Source organism: Lithobates pipiens, unplaced genomic scaffold, assembly GCF_037356315.1.
Source record: "Lithobates pipiens isolate NorthernLeopardFrog02 unplaced genomic scaffold, aLitPip1_a1.2 Scaffold_16, whole genome shotgun sequence".
Classification (NCBI taxonomy): Eukaryota; Metazoa; Chordata; class Amphibia; order Anura; family Ranidae; genus Lithobates; species Lithobates pipiens.
Genome location: NW_027507748.1, coordinates 3,617,338 through 3,637,010, shown reverse-complemented (window position 1 = coordinate 3,637,010; position 19,673 = coordinate 3,617,338). Strand labels below are relative to the sequence as shown.

Genomic DNA, 19,673 nt, shown 5'->3' with positions numbered 1-19,673 from the left:
CTAAAAGGGTATGCCGGCAACATCCAGAGTTTTTTCTTCCAGATTTGTCAAAGACCATGCATATTGCATACAGAACTCTGTGCCTTCCTCCTCCTTCAGAGATCAAAGCACATTCCATGAAGGGTATGGCAGCATCCTGGGAAGCATACACAAAGGTCACCCCTGAGGTAGTTTGCAGAGCAGCAGACTGGAGCGTGCCCAACGCCTTTTATTAGGCATTACAGGCTTAATTGGCTTTCCCGCCCGAGGAGACATTTGGCTCTATGGTTAATATGGCGGCTGTTGTCCATTAAAAATTTGAGTAACATTGAGGGTTTGGCTTATTTTTTGTCTTCCCTCCCTTTTTAGAAAGCTGCTACATCCCATAGTAGGCTGACATGGGGAGGTCCAGGAATAAGGAAAATTGTTGCCCATACTTACCGGAATTTTCCTTTCCTGGATCCTCCCCATGTCAGCCGGAGGATTCCCACCCAGTTTATCTGTCGCAAGGCGGGTATTTTTTAAACACAGGTGTGGGCACCCAGCCGCCCTTTATGGGCTAGGAAAAAGGTGGTCCTGGAGGGGTCAGAGGGGGCGGAGCTGACCCATAGTAGGCTGACATGGGGAGGATCCAGGAAAGGAAAATGATGGTAGGTATGGGCAACAATTTTCCTTAATGAGAAGAATACTTCCATATGTAGTCTGGTAATGGGCAGCTTCTCTCCTCCACTCTCTGTCCTGCTGTCCCCTCCTCCCACTCCATGTAGCTCCTCCCTTTGCCTGCCCAAACACTCACAGCTCCTCCCTCTGCCCGCCCACACACTCACAGCTCCTCCCTCTGCCCACCCACACACTCACAGCTCCTTCCTCTGCCCACCCACACACTCACAGCTCCTCACTCTGCCCACCCACACACTCACAGCTCCTCCCTCTGCCCACCCACACACTCACAGCTCCTTCCTCTGCCCACCCACACACTCACACCTCCTCCCTCTGCCCACCCACACACTCACAGCTCCTCCCTCTGCCCACCCACACACTCACAGCTCCTTCCTCTGCCCACCCACACACTCACAGCTCCTCCCTCTGCCCGCCCACACACTCACACCTCCTCCCTCTGCCCACCCACACACTCACAGCTCCTTCCTCTGCCCACCCACACACTCACAGCTCCTTCCTCTGCCCGCCCACAAACACACAGCTCCTCCCTCTACCCGCCCACACACTCACAGCTCCTCCCTCTTCCCCGCCCACACACTCATAGCTCCTCCCTCTGCCCACCCACACACTCACACCTCCTCCCTCTGCCCACCCACACACTCACACCTCCTCCCTCTGCCCACCCACACACTCACAGCTCCTCCCTCTGCCCACCTGCACACTCACAGCTCCTCCCTCTGCCCGCCCACACACTCACAGCTCCTCCCTCTGCCCGCCCACACACTCACAGCTCTCTCCACTAGATCAGTCTGTGAACAGTGAACAGTCTGGGCAGGGCTCCAGTAGCCGGGACTAGAAGCAGAGCATCGGGAAATGCAGTCAGGAGGTTCTGTATCCCTCCACAGAGAGAAACAGGTCCCTTGTAATTAGGGCTGTTTCCATCCAGACAGTTACATATGTGTAAAGATATGTGACATTCTAATACATGTTATGGATCCTAAATTCTGATTAAGCTTTTATGGGGGTATTATAAGTATTTTTAAGGGATGCCCTGGTGGCTGGTGTCTGGGTGACGGGCAGTCAGAAACCCAGGCAGGGGATGTAAAAAAACGGACTGTGTGGGAGAATCCCGGACAGGTGGCAACCCTAGCTGGAGCGACATTTGATAATGGATACCTCGCGATTCCAGCCCTGATCAGGTGAGAATAAAAAGTGAATGCTGTGAGCCGGGTCTGTCTTTGATTTATAGTTAACCAGACCTATCAGGTTGTGGGGGCGGAGTCACAACCCATATGTATGATGTCATAATGCACCAGGAAAGTACATTTTATATACAACTCTATAGATCAGACCAAAATGAGGAGGAAAGAGGGACAGAGGGACATTGCTCCAAATCAGGGACAGTCCCTCAAAATCCGGGACATTTGGGAGCGATGATAAAAGAGAAGAAATCCTCCAATCCCATCTACACAATCCTATACCTACAGAGGATCCAGAGGAAGGCCAAATAAAGGACGCTCCAATTTACTCCAGCAGAGGAAATGGGGGGAGGAATGATTGTCTATTCATTGATGATTTATTGGTAGAATAATGGAGAGTATAGGGGTGTCAGAGGAGATTCCTCAATGATCTGAGATGGGAAGAAAACAGAGGAATCCCAGGAAGACCCGGAGGACTCTGATAGATGGAATCTGAATATTTCTGGGATCCTCATAGAGGGATATATGTTATATGAGGGGGGGGGAGGGGAGTACACTGTGACCTGACTGGGATCTGTATTCTGTCTGTACAGGAAAAATCCAGGAAATATTCACCCGGCCGGGATCTGACCTTCTCATCCCCATCACACATCATCTCACCCTCAACCCTACAGATACAAGGAGATGTGACCGGATTATCTGGAGTTATGAGAAATTTCCTAGATACTGGGAGAGAATAGCTGAACACAAAAATTGTGATCCGTCTGATCTCAGATATTTCCCCAATACAAGGATATCAGAGGATGGAAGTCTGATCATATCCAATGTGACTCCGGAGAATGACGGGAGATACCGTGTGTATATAGAGAACTCTAGAGGACACTTTATACAGGGAGATGATTACACCGTCCATGTAGAAGGTAAGTCCAGAAGATTGTACAGCGCTGTGTATGGGGGTCACATGACTGAAGAAAATGGGTGTGATGTTAGTGGGGGGATTTAGTGTTGGGGGAGGGGTGCACACAGACACAATCTATCTCCTCCAGTCTCCAGGAAGATGTCTGCACACCTGATTATAGGTAAGGGTGGGGGAGGGGCATGCTGTGTATATATTGAACCTGATCAATGGAAATGATTGTCTACATTACAGCCATTGTGGGGTCCCCGGGGCCCTGGAACATCACCTGTACTGTGAAGAATGGGGTCAGCCAATCACAGGAGAGCAGAGATGGGGAGGGTCACCTATCCAGGGGAGGAGAGATCGGGGGATGGGCACAGAGACATTTAAACAGAGCAGGTGGGAGGGGCAGAAAACAAATAAGCTCCGCCTACTGACTGAATAGAGAATATGAAATATATACAGAAATGATAGATTTACATAACAGGTTTTATTTTTTAGTCCTGATCATAATAAAATAAAACACAATATTTCCCCTTCATGGTGTTTATTCTCAGAGGACAGGAAATGATTTCCAATCATAGATGGCGGATAATATTCCTGTCTATATAATCCGCAGTCTAGAGCGGGTAAGGAGCGCCCCGCGTACATCTACTGCGGCAGGGCGGCAAAATCACTTACCTGTTCATGATTTCTTCTTCCTGGTCTGGGGAGCGTGCGCCACTGGAGGCCACGCCCACTGTTATTGGACACAGCAGGAGCCAATCAGTGGGTCCGACAGAAGTGGTGAGTCTATAGCAAGAGCCCCACAAGTCCCCACAAGTCTATAGCACGGCTCTTGTAATGTGGATTCCCTACAATTGTACAACAAACTTGTGAAGTCCGGCAAGTCTGGCAATAGCTTGTCAAGTCATCTTCAAACTTGCAGCTGATTGGCTATCTGGGCCCCTTCCTACACCTTGTGATAGGGGGCGCCCCTCTTTCTTATCTCAGAAGGTTGTTGGGTTTCCATTTTCTGATGTGACTGTTGTGTCTTCTCTTCTTATGATAATGATAATTGTATGAGAGGTCAGGACCCCACATATAGGATACAGGATTGTCTGCATGCCAGTTTGAAATTCAAGCCATCCAAGGGCAGACTGATTGTACTGAAGTTGGTCCATCGGATGACTTCAGAACAACCAGCCCGTCGTGTTCTTTTTCTGTACAATCACTGCCGGTAGCTATAGCCTCCAGCACTGATCATTGTATTCTGATGGCGGGGAAACCTTCCACTCTCAGAACACAATGACTCCACAAGAGGGATTCTTCCCATCAACACTGACTGTGCTGATGGGGAATCAAGCGATTTTCTTTCCTTCAATCTGTGGAAGAAGAACCGAAAATTGAAAATGTATGTCTAGCCTTAGACCAAATAATACAAAATATCCAGAGAAGACATTTATTGTCCTCCACATGTCCATTGTCCTTGTCCATGTATGGATGGACGCCCACCATCATCTACTGGAAGGTCAGGGATTATCTTACCTGACTGCATTATATATGTAATACATTCTCTATTTATCATCTCTTCATAAAGTCCATCCAGTTCCACCAATAAAAGAGAAGAAATCCTCCAATCCCATCTACACAATCCTATACCTACAGAGGATCCAGAGGAAGGCCAAATAAAGGACGCTCCAATTTACTCCAGCAGGGGAAATGGGGGGAGGAATGATTGTCTATTCATTGATGATTTATTGGTAGAATAATGGAGAGTATAGGGGTGTCAGAGGAGATTCCTCAATGATCTGAGATGGGAAGAAAACAGAGGAATCCCAGGAAGACCCGGAGGACTCTGATAGATGGAATCTGAATATTTCTGGGATCCTCATAGAGGGATATATGTTATATGAGGGGGGAGGGGAGTACACTGTGACCTGACTGGGATCTGTATTCTGTCTGTACAGGAAAAGTCCCGGAGGAAATATTCACCCGGCCGGGATCTGACCTTCTCATCCCCATCAGACGTCATCTCACCCTCAACCCTACAGATAGATGGGAATGTGATGAGATTATCTGGACATATGAGAAATCTCCTGTAGACTGGAAGAAAATAGCTGAACACAAGAATTGTGATCCGTCTGATGTCAGATATTTCCCCAATACAAGGATATCAGAGAATGGAAGTCTGATCATATCCAATGTGACTCCGGAGAATGACGGGAGATACCGTGTGTATATAGAGAACTCTACAGAACCCCTTATACAGAGAGATGATTACTTCATCCATGTAGAAGGTAAGTCCATCCAACCCCCACCCCCAGTCCTAGCAGCAGGGCCGCTGATAGGGAAGTACAACCAGCCCTGTTGTACCGGGCCCAGCCAGCAGGGGGGCTGAGCAGATTTCTAGCTAAAAAAATCAAATTTGCTAAATAACTTTATTAACCTGCAGCTACGTGATTGGTGAGGAATATATAACCTTCCTGGGCCCCATCAGGATAATAGAGGGGTCCAGGAGGTGAGAGAAGAAGAGGGACTTTTTCTCCATTTTCGGGTGGAGGTATACAATCCCCGCTCTGCATCTGTGTACATTGTGCTCCCTGTGTGCTTTCCTGGGCGGATGGATTCAATTGTAATGCGGCTCCCTTCCCTCAGTAAGTGCCGCGCTGCTGCCGCCTGAAGGAGAGACTGAAAGAGAAAGTAATCCCGACACACACCACACATCACACATCACACACCACACAGCACACGTCACACATCACACATCACATCACACATCACACATCACACATCACACATCACACACCACACATCACACACCACACATCACACATCACACATCACACATCACATCACACATCACACACCACACATCACACATCACACATCACACAGCACACATCACACATCACACATCACACAGCACACATCACACATCACACATCACACACCACACATCACACACCACACAGCACACATCACACACCACACAGCACACGTCACACATCACACATCACACATCACACCACACATCACACGTCACACATCACACACCACACATCACACATCACACTACACATCGCACATCATATCTCACACTCTGACACATCACACATCACACATTACACATTACACACATCACATCGCATGCACTTACACATCACACATTGCACATTACACATCGCACACACTGACACATCACACATCGCACACACTGACACATCACACAGGCTGAGGCTCAGTCCCCCGACTCCCCATTGTGGCTCTGTCAGTGTCTCATGCTGTGTGGTGGTGACATTCTTAATATATGGCTGTTCTGTGTGTTACAGACTATAACACAACACCACACAGCATGTTACACTGACAGAGCCATAGAGAACCCGCTGTGCCCCGATCATCATAATGACCATGAGCACATACTGAGATGCTACTTTACACATGTGATGGGGGTAGGGACAGTAAAAACACACAGCCAAGGTGCATTTTTACCACCCCCAAATCACTCCCCTTTAAGAATTTTTCACCCAAGATTTGCAATCAGGTCCACCTGTCAGTTTTTCCTGTGGACCAGTGGGTACAGTAGCTGTGTATGATGGGTAGAGTAGCTGTGTATGATGGGTAGAGTAGCTGTGTATGATGGTTACAGTAGCTGTGTATGATGGGTAGAGTAGCTGTGTATGATGGGTACAGTAGCTGTGTATGATGGGTACAGTAGCTGTGTATGATGGGTACAGTGGCTGTGTATGATGGGTACAGTAGCTGTGTATGATGGGTACAGTGGCTGTGTATGATGGGTACAGTGGCTGTGTATGATGGGCACAGTAGCTGTGTATGATGGGTGCAGTAGCTGTGTATGATGGGTACAGTAGCTGTGTATGATGGGTACAGTAGCTGTGTATGATGGGTACAGTAGCTGTGTATGATGGGTAGAGTAGCTGTGTATGTTGGGTACAGTAGCTGTGTATGATGGGCACAGTAGCTGTGTATGATGGGTACAGTAGCTGTGTATGATGGGTACAGTAGCTGTGTATGATGGGTACAGTGGCTGTGTTTGATGGGTACAGTGGCTGTGTATGATGGGTACAGTGGCTGTGTTTGATGGGTACAGTAGCTGTGTATGATGGGTACAGTAGCTGTGTATGATGGGTAGAGTAGCTGTGTATGTTGGGTACAGTAGCTGTGTATGATGGGCACAGTAGCTGTGTATGATGGGTACAGTGGCTGTGTTTGATGGGTACAGTAGCTGTGTATGATGGGTACAGTGGCTGTGTTTGATGGGTACAGTAGCTGTGTATGATGGGTACAGTAGCTGTGTATGATGGGTAGAGTAGCTGTGTATGATGGGTACAGTGGCTGTGTATGATGGGTACAGTAGCTGTGTATGATGGGTAGAGTAGCTGTGTATGATGGGTACAGTGGCTGTGTTTGATGGCACAGTGGCGGAAATTGATGGGTACAGTAGCTGTGTATGATGGGCACAGTAGCTGTATATGATGGGTAGAGTAGCTGTATATGATGGTTACAGTAGCTGTGTTCGATGGGTACAGTAGCTGTGTATGATGGGTACAGTGGCTGTGTATGATGGGTACAGTAGCTGTGTATGATGGGTACAGTAGCTGTGTATGATGGGTAGAGTAGCTGTGTATGATGGGTACAGTAGCTGTGTATGATGGGTACAGTAGCTGTGTATGATGGGTACAGTGGCTGTGTATGATGGGTACAGTAGCTGTGTATGATGGGTACAGTAGCTGTGTATGATGGGTACAGTAGCTGTGTATGATGGGTAGAGTAGCTGTGTATGATGGGTACAGTAGCTGTGTATGATGGGTACAGTGGCTGTGTATGATGGGTACAGTAGCTGTGTATGATGGGTACAGTGGCTGTGCATGATGGGTACAGTAGCTGTGTATGATGGGTACAGTGGCTGTGTATGATGGGTAGAGTAGCTGTATATGATGGGTAGAGTAGCTGTGTATGATGGGTACAGTGGCTGTGTATGATGGGTACAGTGGCTGTGTATGATGGGTAGAGTAGCTGTGTATGATGGGTACAGTGGCTGTGTTTGATGGCACAGTGGCGGAAATTGATGGGTACAGTAGCTGTGTATGATGGGTACAGTAGCTGTATATGATGGGTAGAGTAGCTGTGTATGATGGGTACAGTGGCTGTGTATGATGGGTACAGTAGCTGTGTATGATGGGTAGAGTAGCTGTGTATGATGGGTACAGTGGCTGTGTTTGATGGCACAGTGGCGGAAATTGATGGGTACAGTAGCTGTGTATGATGGGCACAGTAGCTGTATATGATGGGTAGAGTAGCTGTATATGATGGGTAGAGTAGCTGTGTATGATGGTTACAGTAGCTGTGTTCGATGGGTACAGTAGCTGTGTATGATGGGTACAGTGGCTGTGTATGATGGGTACAGTAGCTGTGTATGATGGGTACAGTAGCTGTGTATGATGGGTACAGTAGCTGTGTATGATGGGTACAGTAGCTGTGTATGATGGGTAGAGTAGCTGTGTATGATGGGTACAGTAGCTGTGTATGATGGGTACAGTGGCTGTGTATGATGGGTACAGTAGCTGTGTATGATGGGTACAGTGGCTGTGCATGATGGGTACAGTAGCTGTGTATGATGGGTACAGTAGCTGTGTATGTATAATCTAATAATGGTTATTAAAGCGGGGTTCTACCCAAAAGTGGAACTTCTGCTCATCTTATTCCTCCCCCTCCGGTGCCACAATTTGCACCTTTTGATGGGGAAATGGGGGGAGGGATAAGGTATCCGCTATCCTTTTCCACTTCCGGGAGTCCCTGTCACGGAGCTGTGATGTCACTGCGGGGCTCCCTCCTCCTCCCCTGGCCCCGGGCCAAAAGGGGAGAGGAGCGGGGGCCTCGCACATGTGCAGTCGGGTTTCCGGCGTGAAGTTAAAAGGCTACCCTGCCGGGTTCCCTTACCCACAATGATGGTGGAGCACCCAACAGCTGATGGAAACATCCGGGTGTCGTCATCACTGGACTCCGGGACAGGTAAGTGTCCATTTATTAAAAGCCAGCAGCTGCAGTGTGTGTAACTTCTCACTTTTAATGTTTATTCTTTTGGGTACGTAACGCCACTAACAGGTTAACTAACAGGTTTGATCGTGTGTGGACCCTATCGGGCTTTTTCCGTCGGAGTAGGATCTCAAATTTTCCGAAAAAGAAAATCCAATCGGACCTTTTCTGATCGTTTCTAGAGAAGTGCCACGCATGCTCAGATCAAATTACGAGACCAAAGCTATTGGCTACTGGCCTCTATGTAGTCCCATCGTATGTTATGAACGTCACCTTCGTTCCGAATGATCTGATTTTCCGTCAACTTTGTCCGACCGTGTGTATGCAACATTTTGTGGTCGGAATGTCTGACCATGTGTACAGGCCATAACGGTTAGAAATACGGGGGCTCCTGAAAATGCTACATTCCTGGCTATCTCTGGTTTCTGTATCTGTAGGTTGTGAGTCTCAGATCCAGAACAAGCAATTCACAAACAATATATTCATTTCATGTCAGTGACTCTTGTAGTCAGAGGACCAGTATGACACCCAGGTAACTGGTACTTTAAGAAGGAGAGGGTCACCTTGGCAGCCTCCATATTCCTATAGGACCATTGTGATAAGTCTCACTTTCCATGTCGTTAGTCTGACCAATCATATCCTGGAATTCTGTTCCCCCAGTCCCCCTCTCTGACATCGCTGTGACCTCCTCCTGTCTCCCGGATGGAAGCGCAGAGGCCGAATGTTCGGTGAAAGGATCAGATCCGCGCTATTCCTGGAGTTTGGATGGAAGATCCGTCTCCTCACACCGCCGGGTAACTCTTCCTCCTCCGGTCTCCGGAACCCTCCACTGTGATGTCACCAATCAGATCAATAATCTAAGTAGATCCATCAACATCTCCTGTCCAGGTGAGTGAGAGACCGACACCTCTCTGGAGTTTATATATCCATCCTAACACTGACACAATACCGGCTCATTCACACCAGCAGACCAGATTATAACACCGCCAATGGTGTGTGATGGGAACAAAACCGGGCATTGCTCTGATTACAACACATTGTACTCTTTCATTACTTGTTACTTGACTGGTGTAGTGCTGAGATGTTCGGTGCCCAGCTATATAACCATACCAAAACCACCCCATTAAAATAATAACTTAAAGAGGAAGTTATCCCCGATGGGTTTACTTCCTCTTTGTCTCCCTGCAAAGGTAAAGCATAATGTGCTACTATGCATGCCGCTAACGGCGATAGTGCGCCTGCACACCACTGTGCCGCGTGCGCCGTAGACAGCTGTCACTGTCTTTTAGTAAATATCTCCTAAACAGTGTAGGTTTAGGAAATATTTCTTGGACCTACAGGTAAGCCTTAATCTAGGTTTACCTGTAGGTCAAAGTGGTTTGTAAGGGTTTACAACCACTTTAACTTACTAAATCTAATTAAACACTTGACACGTTCTGGATTAAATGGCCAACAAAGACCCCTTTAATAAATCCGAACCATAACTGTATCAAAAACAACTTTTATTAATATATATATATATATATATATAACAAATATTTCTAACAACATACCTCCTTCTTGAACCTTCAGCTCGATGACCGATAGTCCAATTACCAATTAGGGAAAGGCACCCATCCCGAGATAGGTCCCAACCCATACCACACCAGATAGTATATATCCATATACATATATCTACCACCACCATTCTGACCTTCAGGAACCAGAGACCCCTGCCACAGATGCCCACCAGTGATCTCTTACACATGGGCAACCCGCCACAGCCGCAAAGCCCACTGGAGACCTTCCTGGAGCCCCAGGAACCACATATCTATTCCCACCGCTGACAGGTGAACCCCATCTCCCCTCAAATAAATGCCATTGTCCCCCTCTAATTCCAGATGCCAGGCCACCCTCCCTCCGTTCCTGACCACAAACTTCGCCACAGCCTTGTTGACCTTTATCCTTGTTTTATTGATGCGGCCCACTGACGGGGCCCCCCGCCATGTTGCCCTCCCGTTGATATCCGACCAGATTCTGACCGTATCAGGAAAGGCCAATCAGAGTCGAAGGAAATCCCACTTGACGTCCCTAATCGGCTCCCTTGAAGTCTGAAGGCAACGGTCGTTGCCACCCAACATGTAATAATAACACATCTGGTGGTCTGTCCAAGTGAGCGTACCATTGTATTTCCAGGATAACTATGGACCATAGCATACCCGGAATGACAATCCACCTCACCCTGGCCTCTTCCCTGGAGAAACCCAACTGACGGCCCTCTGGTCTGACCAATGCACTCCTTTCCCCCCAGTGTACATAGGAATGGCACACAAAACATACACATGACAAACACCATATAGGACTTGTGACGGATCCGATCCCACGCTCCGATTGAGTGCTTCCGTCAGTACATCCCGCTTCCTCCAATCTGACTATCAGAGAGATATATTATCATAGCTGCACTGTATACAAGTCTAGCCGAAAATAGCTTGTAGAATCTTGAATCCTTTATTGGACAGAATCCAGTGCCTTTTATACACATTTTACACAAGGGGTAGATAATGAAGTAGGGCTGCTCATGGATACTCCCCCCTCCCCTATAGCAACAACTTAAAAAACAATTACACAATTAACATGTTAATTAAGCCAGCACTTAAGGCAGCCTAGGTGACCAGACAGTCCGTCTCCGGAGGTCAGTGTGATTAGCTCTTTTAAGGATTGTGTATTGTTCAAAATTAACATTCAAGAGAACAGTCTCACAAAAATGTAACAAAAGAAAGATTAATATATCAATATCTAAAAACAGGGTGAATTTGGACAGAAAAGGGTCCTTGCAGCCAGTGTCCGTGACAGGACTCCCCCTACCCTTTCTCCCCCTACAGGAGGTGGGGCGGACATACATACAACCTGAAACGATGAGACTCCCATCGCCCAATCTGCTGTAGTATTTCATCACTCAAACCCCAGCATGAGGCCTCCGTTGCCGCCCCAATTCTGAAAGAATGGGACGCATAGTCACCAACTGATAACCCCCATTTCCAAGCACTTCTTGAAGATCACCACAAACTGATATTGTGACAACGGCAAACCAGTTTCATGAATCAACAAAGGACCACTACCAGGAGGCCGTAAAACCGACCACTCCCGTATAACCTTGACCGGGCATACTGCCAGGCCAGGCACACTCCCCAAAATTACCTTGATCCCTTTTCCCAACTGATCCGTCTTGGACTTGCGTACCAGCATACATTGCATACATGCAGTTGTGGGGTGGGCAAAGCCTCCAACACCTATGATTTGTTGTCAGCTTTGATAGCTTCCAGGCAGGATAGCTTGAGTGGTTTTGGACTTGTGTCACCCCTACCTAGGAGGGAACCCTGAACACTGGCAACCAACCCTTCACCACTGACCACACCACAGAACAAGTCCTAATATAAAATACAGTTTTGATGCAGAGGGACAGAGATAAAAACCTAAACAGAGACCCAACATTCAGTAGAAGAGGTCATACACGTACATAATGTGAGGAGGACACCAGAATGAGCTGCTTCATAATCTCACAATTTATAATTGTGAGACCTTCTATTTTTCCCCCAATAAATCTACCAGAACATTTGTAGATGAAGCCCAATTCCAGCTAAGACCTTTTATAAACTATTATAACAAAGATAAGTAGAGTTAGAACTTCTGGCAGTTTTTTATTGCTGTCTTGCTCCATATTGAGAGGATTTCTATTCACTTTCTGTGTGGTCACCATGATAGGAAATGAGGGGAAATCTCTCTAATGGGTAATAAGGAGGACACCAACAAAGGAGAATTTTATTGTGAAGATATATTTTTACAGTATTGCCAAAACCAATATTGATCAAGGTAAAGACAAACAAACTACAAGTATACTATACTCTCCTATAAAGTTCAGTGGTGGGGATAGGGAGCCAGTGGCAGGAACTATAAGGGTCGCTGCAGTCGCACTTGTGACTGGGTCCTGTTGTTCGGCCCATGTGCATCTCTTCCTGCACCCCTGGCTGTCTGTTTAACATGCGGAGGGAGCGACGAGCAGGAGGAATAGCTGATGTAGTTAAATAATTAGTTCTAATATTAACAGTTTCTAGTATGCCCTTAAATGTGATATTATTCCTCGTGGAGCGATCCTCTAAATCAGCCACTATCACTTGGAGGAATCTGATTTCTTTGGTGTGATGGTCATAGGCATCCACCATTTTGTTATAAACTGAGCTATGTTCTGTCACCACTTTTTCCAGGTCGGTCGTGCATTCCTCTACCCGATCATTTCTTTTTCTAAGGTAGATATAGAGGAGCGCAGTTCATTATGAAAGTCTCTTTGCAAAGAAAGCAGAATGAGCTTAAGGCCGCGTACACACGCGGGGACTGTTCGCTCAACTTTGTCCGTCAAACAGTTTCAGCGGACAGTCCGCTCAAAATTAGCATGGACGGACTTGCCCACACACGACGAACGAACAGTCCGCTGAAACCGTGCGCGATGACGTGAACGGCACGTACGACGGGACTAGAAAACGACGTCCTATACACTGCAATGCAAACTTCGGCGTGTAAATCCTTTCTGAGCATGCGCGGAACTTAGTTTGACGAACAAGCCTACACACGAGGGGACTGTTCGCTGAAACAAAGTTTCAGCGGACAGTTTTTCGGAATTTCCGAAAAACTTTGTTCAGCAGACTGTCCGCTGAAACTGTCCGCTGAAAGCCCACACACGAGCGGACTGTCTGCCGAAACACTGTTCAGCGGACAAAGTTGAGCGAACAGTCCCCGCGTGTGTACGCGGCCTTAGTGTGTGCTCAGATGCTGGCTGGTCACTGGCAGGGAGGACTGCTAGGCAGTCTGAGGGATTTCCTCAGGGTTTGTGCGTGTCTGGACATCCCAGTGCTGCTTCTTAAGCAGTGGTTCCTTAGCAGGGGAAAGTGCTGGGGACAGTGCAGCCCGCTTACCTCTATCTGAAGGTGATTGCTGGGGAGAGGTGGGCTCTGATGTGAGATTTTTCATGGGCTCCGAGTTGTCTGCAGGTCCCTGCATGATGCCTGTGTCCTAGGAGGGATCACAAGGTGCCACACCGGCGCCATCTTTGGATGATTGCATGGCCAGCATGTGGGAAATATTCAGTGAGGTGGCGCAGCTTGTGGAGGCTGAGGTATTTCCTCTTGGACATACCGTCCATTCGCTGAGGATGAGGGCTCCCCTTCGGTGCATCAGGGAGAGGGAGCTGCTGCTGGTAAGTCCTGGGAGCAGCTGTTTGTCCCGGGGCTGAGCAGAGCTGGGTGGTTAAGCAGCCACCTTGCTTCATGGTTGGGCACGCCCCCCAGGAAGGAGTAGATTTTTTTGGGCTGATGGTCTCCTCCTTTAGAGATCAACCAAAGCCTAGGAATCCCGATCACATAATTGGCCCATTTAGTATCTTGCAATAAAAGTTTCTGCAGCAAAGATATTTCAGGAATTCTGTGACTTTTTATGACTATAATGGATTGGGGTGGACGGGGTATTACAGGGGAAATCATATTTCATTATAGTACAATGTTACAGATCTCCCCATCTCTGTGTCTCTCAGTTCCGGTATCAGATCCAGTTCTGGATGTGAGGTGTCTCCAGAATGACAGCACTGAGATCTTCTGCTGGGTGGAGAACGGGACTGACCCCTCCATCTACCTGACTGTGAGTGGAGGATTGGGGATATATGATGTCACCAGCTCAGAGCGGACAGTCCGTGTCACTGTGCCTCCTGTGTCACCACCCGATTTCTGGAATATCAGATGTTCAGCAAAGAACAACATAAGTGAGAGATCCACCAATCAGACACAAGACGCTTGTCCAGGTGAGTGACGTGTGACCTTTCCCTTCCCTTTAGAAAGGCCCGGAGTGAAAAGAAAGAATGCACTAGACGTTGGGCCTGCATGACAGGGGTTAAAAGGGGCTTGTTAGGACCTAGTTAAGGGCACAGGATAGGTCAGTAGTTGTAGGGGGCAGGCTTTGAGCGGGGAGCAGAATAAGTTATATTTTTACAGGAAGGGGAGGGCTTTGGTTAGCAAAAGAAAGTGAAGGAGCAACTTCCCAACTTCCCAACGTATTCATGTGGTTTATATTTTTACATTCTTAGCTGTGCTTCATATAAAGTCCCAACTTTTCTTTTAGATATTGTATATACATTAGGGATGGAGGTAGAGGAACGTATCCATTCATTGTCTCATACAAAGTCCCAAATCCCCCTTTCCCCCCTTTTTTGACGACATGATTCAGGGATGGAAGCACGCTAGCTAAGGTAGCATACAGTCTATTAATTGTATTAACTATATTGAGGTTTCACTATTGCAGGGAGACTTTTGCTGCACATTTTGGATTTTTTGCTATTAGTTTTGTGTTTTGTTTTGTGGACTCCTGGGTTCTGCCTCCTCGGGAGCTGCGATGTTTGGTATGGCCCCTCCCTCTGCCTCCCCCCTTGGTTGGGGTGGTGGGCAGTGCCACCCACACATCAACGCTACGCCCGTGCACCGAGTGTGTGGCGTCACATGAGGTCGGGCATCCATGTGCGGCGTTGTCATGGCGCCGCGCGCTGCTGTGCTTGTTTGTCTATCAGGTTTTGACATGAGGGAGGACTTTGAGCGCCAACTGTTGAGTGACACTGTGCGCCCGGGTGGTGGCTCCGCCTTCCTTCCCTCTGTTTCATAACGCAGCGTGGCGTTGGCGGCATACTGCGGTTATCCTTGGCCATTGGGACTGCATGCTGGTGGAGCACACACCTCACTTTGATTTTGAGATACACACACACACCGGCTCCCATGATCTCCTTTCGAGATCTAAGGCAAATATACATTCTTATTTTTTCATTCATTTTTTATTTCTCCTGACATTCGTTTGGGCTGTCACACTATAGCCCTCACTTGGCTTGGGCAGGTTCTGCCCAAGAACAGCCCTTTTTTGCACTTAACATAATCACACTTTTACATTTCATTTTTATAGATTTTTTTTACTTTTTATTATTTCTTACAGTACATCTTATGGGACTGGTACACATACAGCATCATTTATTCTCTTATCTTATTACCAACTGTGAATCACAACGTCACTATCGCTCCACATGCTGCATCCCCGGGCCTTGATGTGGCCGTGTTTATGTTGCCTCAGCTCCCGTGGGAGGTATGACTTCCCCATGGCGTCCGCAACCTCTAATACTATTGTCTTATTACTAGCCTGTATTCTCTGGTAAGAGTGTTATACGTTATGTATACACTTGTACTTTTGCTTTTGTTTTCCTCGGTGTCCAGTGATTGTTCACCCTGTTAACCCTTTATATTATTTTATTATTATAGATGATTATGTATGCGACTGCTCCTGATGAATGGGACTCCCCCAAGAAACGCGTAGAGCCCTAGCCTTATGCTACATCTATTAATCACGTAATCTTGAGATGCCGCAATAAGTGATATCAACTTATTTTTTTGCTAATGTTTATCAATTGATTATTATTGCTATGGTTGTGTTTATGAATCAGCATAATCGCTTTACCGTGCTACCAGGTTTTTACTATTTATAGACTGGTTTTGAATTATGTTATTAATCTAATCATGCTGTTCATGAACTAGTATAATTTTACTATCATGTATCAATATTCTTTTACTTATAGATTGGTTATCAATTGTGTTATTATCATGTATAACAAATTATTAAAGATTTTTGAATTTTATTATTTTATTTATTATTGATTTTTTATTTTATTTAATGTATATGCTTTTTGGCATCCTTAATCATGTGGTTTCTATTTTTACATTCTTAGCTGTGCTTCATATAAAGTCCCAACGTTTCTTTTAGATATTGTATCAGCAAAAGTATGTGGCCATAGGACACACCCCCTTAAAGGAAAATTATACAAAAAAAAATGATTAATTAAATCCACAAGTTCTTTTTTTTTACCACTACTATTCCTTTATATTGGCTTTTGGAATTTACAAATGCAGCAATTCAGAATTTGGATGAAAGTTTTAGCTCTGGGAAACACGTTTTTAAATAATACATTTTTTTTACCATTATACAGACTAGACCAAAATGAGGGACAAATGAGGGGGGCAGAGGGACACTCCCTCCAAATCAGGGACAGTTGGGAGCTATGTATACTTCATTCATTTCTGCTTTTCTTTTTTCTACTTTTCTAATCTTCCCATAATGTGATTTCCTGGACCACCCCATGTCAACCTACTATGGGTCAGCTCTGCCCCCTCTGAACCCTCCAGGACCACCTTTTTCCTATCCCATAAAGGGCGGCTGTCTGCCCACACCAGTGTTCTTTTTTCGTCCTCGCTCCGGACACCTTTTAAAGTTTATTTATTTTTATTTTGTTTTTATTTATTTATTTTTTCACCATCCATCCTGTTCGGGTTCAGCCTCTCCCTTATCAGAAGACCCCCCATAGAGGCAGTAAATCTCCTGAGGAGTGTGGGTTCCCTTGGTGCTGGGATAAAAAGGTGCAGTATAAATGACTGTGTATTACTGGCAAAGGTCACTGGCAGTATAAATGACTGTGTATTACTGGCAGTATAAATGACTGTATATACCTTCATTAGGCAGGTGTTGGCACTCTCTCCTTCCATGTTTTGTGTGTTCAGGCAGTGATTTGGCTCACTGGGTCTTGTAGTTCACCACCTCCACATGTATTCCTTTCAGAAAGTTCAGTTGAGCAGGTGAGGTCAGAGGTGGCTTCCTCTTGGATTACCTAGCAAACACCAGAATGCTCACTGCTGATTAGGGATGAGTTTGATGTTCGCACGTTCGGCGAATACCGAACGTTATGGGCCGTTCGCGCCAAATTCCTGTGGCGCTCATGGCCCACAATGCACTGCGCCATCACAGTGCATTGCTGGCTCATGATTGGCCAAGCATGCACTGTGGCCCGCAATGCTTGGCCTATCACAGTGACGGCAGCGAGGAGAGGCATGATTGGCCACAGGCAGGATGCCTGTGGCCAATCATAGCTCAGGCTGTGTAGTACACGCCCCACACTATATAAGGCCGCCAGTGCGGCGGCCTTGTGTAGTGTGTTGGCGTCTGTAGGAGTTAGTGGGTGTTCTCTAAGTACCTTCAACACAGTATACACCGTTCGTTATCGGACGATTTAGCATTCTTGCTCTTCTGTAATTGAGCTTTTAGCAATCTGCTGGAGTTTGTGGGTGTTGTCTGCGTGCCCTGACCGCAGTATACACCATTATATCCACCTATATAGCTAGCTATATTGTTCTTCTGTAATAGAGCTTTCAGTCAGTTGTAGGAGATTGTGGGTGTTGTCTGCGTACCCTGACCGCAGTATACACCATTATCCACCTATATAGCTCTTCTCTAATTGAGCCATCTGCAGGAGTTAGTGGATGTTGTGTGTGCCTCCAGCACAATATACACTACCCAATTGCTGGTTTTCCCATCTCCCTTCAGGCCATTACCATGTCTGGAAGGCCAACAAGGAGAGGCAGACAGGCATGAGCCAATAAAAGAGGGCAAGCAGGCTCTGTGTCTAGAGACAACAGTGCTGGTCGTGGACACGGTGCATCATCATCATCAGCATGTGGCCATGGGACACGCTTGTCCTTCTTTTCGGCAGCTGGACGTGTTGAGCAGCATCATGCCAAAGACTTGGTAGAGTGGATGACCAAGCCCTCTTCATCCTCCTCATCCTCTCTCACCCAGGCTCAGGGTACTAGCAAAGCAGCTGCCAACGCATCGTCTTCCCTCCTCTCAATGTCATCATCAGTGACTCCTTCCCTAGACCCACCACGTCCTCTTGAGGAGTCCCCTGAACTCTTTGAGCACAGTGTTGGGTACATGCTCCAGGAGGATGCCCAGTGTTTTGTAGGCTCTGATGATGATACTCAGCTAGAGGAAGGCAGTAGCGTTAGCGCAGAGAGAGGGGATGCTCAAGAAGGACAGCAATCTGGCAGTCATGTTCCACAAGCTGCAGCATACTGCCAGGTTTGCTTCAGCGATGAAGAGGGAGGGGATGATGAGGGCACTGACTCCACGTGGGTGCCTGTTAGGAAGGAGGAGCAGGAGGAGGCACATGTCCAACAAGGCAGGATGCCCTCCGGGGGCCAGCTTAGGGGCAGCACACCGACTGAATCACACCGCAGAGCTCCGCCTGTGCAGGATGCTGCCTCTGCGCGTTATTCTAAAAGTTCTTTGGTGTGGGCCTTTTTTGAGACGAGTGCATCAGATCGCACCTCTGCTAGTTGCAACATGTGTCTCAAGCGTATCTTGCGTGGCCAAAACATCAGCCGCTTGGGCACCACATGTTTGACCAGACATATGTTGACCTGCCATGCAGCTCGTTGGCAAGCGTACCTCAAAGACCCACACCAAAGAACAAAGCAGACCTCTCCTTGCTCCTCATCAGCTGGGATCTCCAACCCCACTAGACCTTCAGTCCTCTCTGAAACCTGCTCTGAGAGGAATGAAGGTGTAGAATTAGGTGTGTCACAGCCAAGTGCTTGTGGGCACTCTGCTAGCAGTACACCCACGTCCGATTATAGCAGGCAAATTTCCCTGCCCCAGCTGCTGGACCGTCGAAAGAAGTTCACTCCCAGCCATCCACATGCCCAGCGGTTGAATGCTAGCTTGGCTAAATTGCTAGCACTTCAACTGCTGCCTTTTCAGTTAGTAGGCTCGGCCACCTTCCGTGAGTTTGTGCAATGTGCGGTTCCTCAGTGGCAGGTCCCCAAACGCCACTTTTTCTCACGGAAGGCGATTTCGGCTCTCTATCGGCATGTGGAAGGCAATGTCCTTGCCTCGCTGGACAGGGCGGTCAGCGGTAAGGTGCATATTACCGCTGACTCATGGTCCAGCAGGCATGGACGGGGACGTTACCTGTCTTTCATGGCCCATTGGGTCACTCTTCTGGCAGCTGGGAAGGATGC

At 47.3% G+C, this 19,673-nt stretch overlaps 1 protein-coding gene across 4 annotated transcripts in view; it reads left to right on the top strand.

Annotated features, from left to right (window-relative positions):
- The window catches only part of LOC143981547 (immunoglobulin superfamily member 10-like), a 492,232-nt gene extending 475,770 nt beyond the window's left edge, over positions 1–16,462 (top strand). Inside the window, exons 5-8 of one of the 4 annotated variants that reach the window (XM_077479485.1) lie at positions 4,686–5,015; positions 9,433–9,660; positions 14,333–14,596; positions 16,089–16,462. In XM_077479485.1, the coding sequence (XP_077335611.1) occupies positions 4,686–5,015; positions 9,433–9,660; positions 14,333–14,596; positions 16,089–16,114 (848 nt within the window). In that variant the 3' untranslated portion in view covers positions 16,115–16,462. The remainder of the gene's footprint in view (positions 1–4,685; positions 5,016–9,432; positions 9,661–14,332; positions 14,597–16,088) is intronic. The other 3 variants (XM_077479487.1, XM_077479486.1, XM_077479488.1) reach the window with 3 other exon arrangements.
- The last annotated feature ends 3,211 nt before the right edge of the window (positions 16,463–19,673 follow it).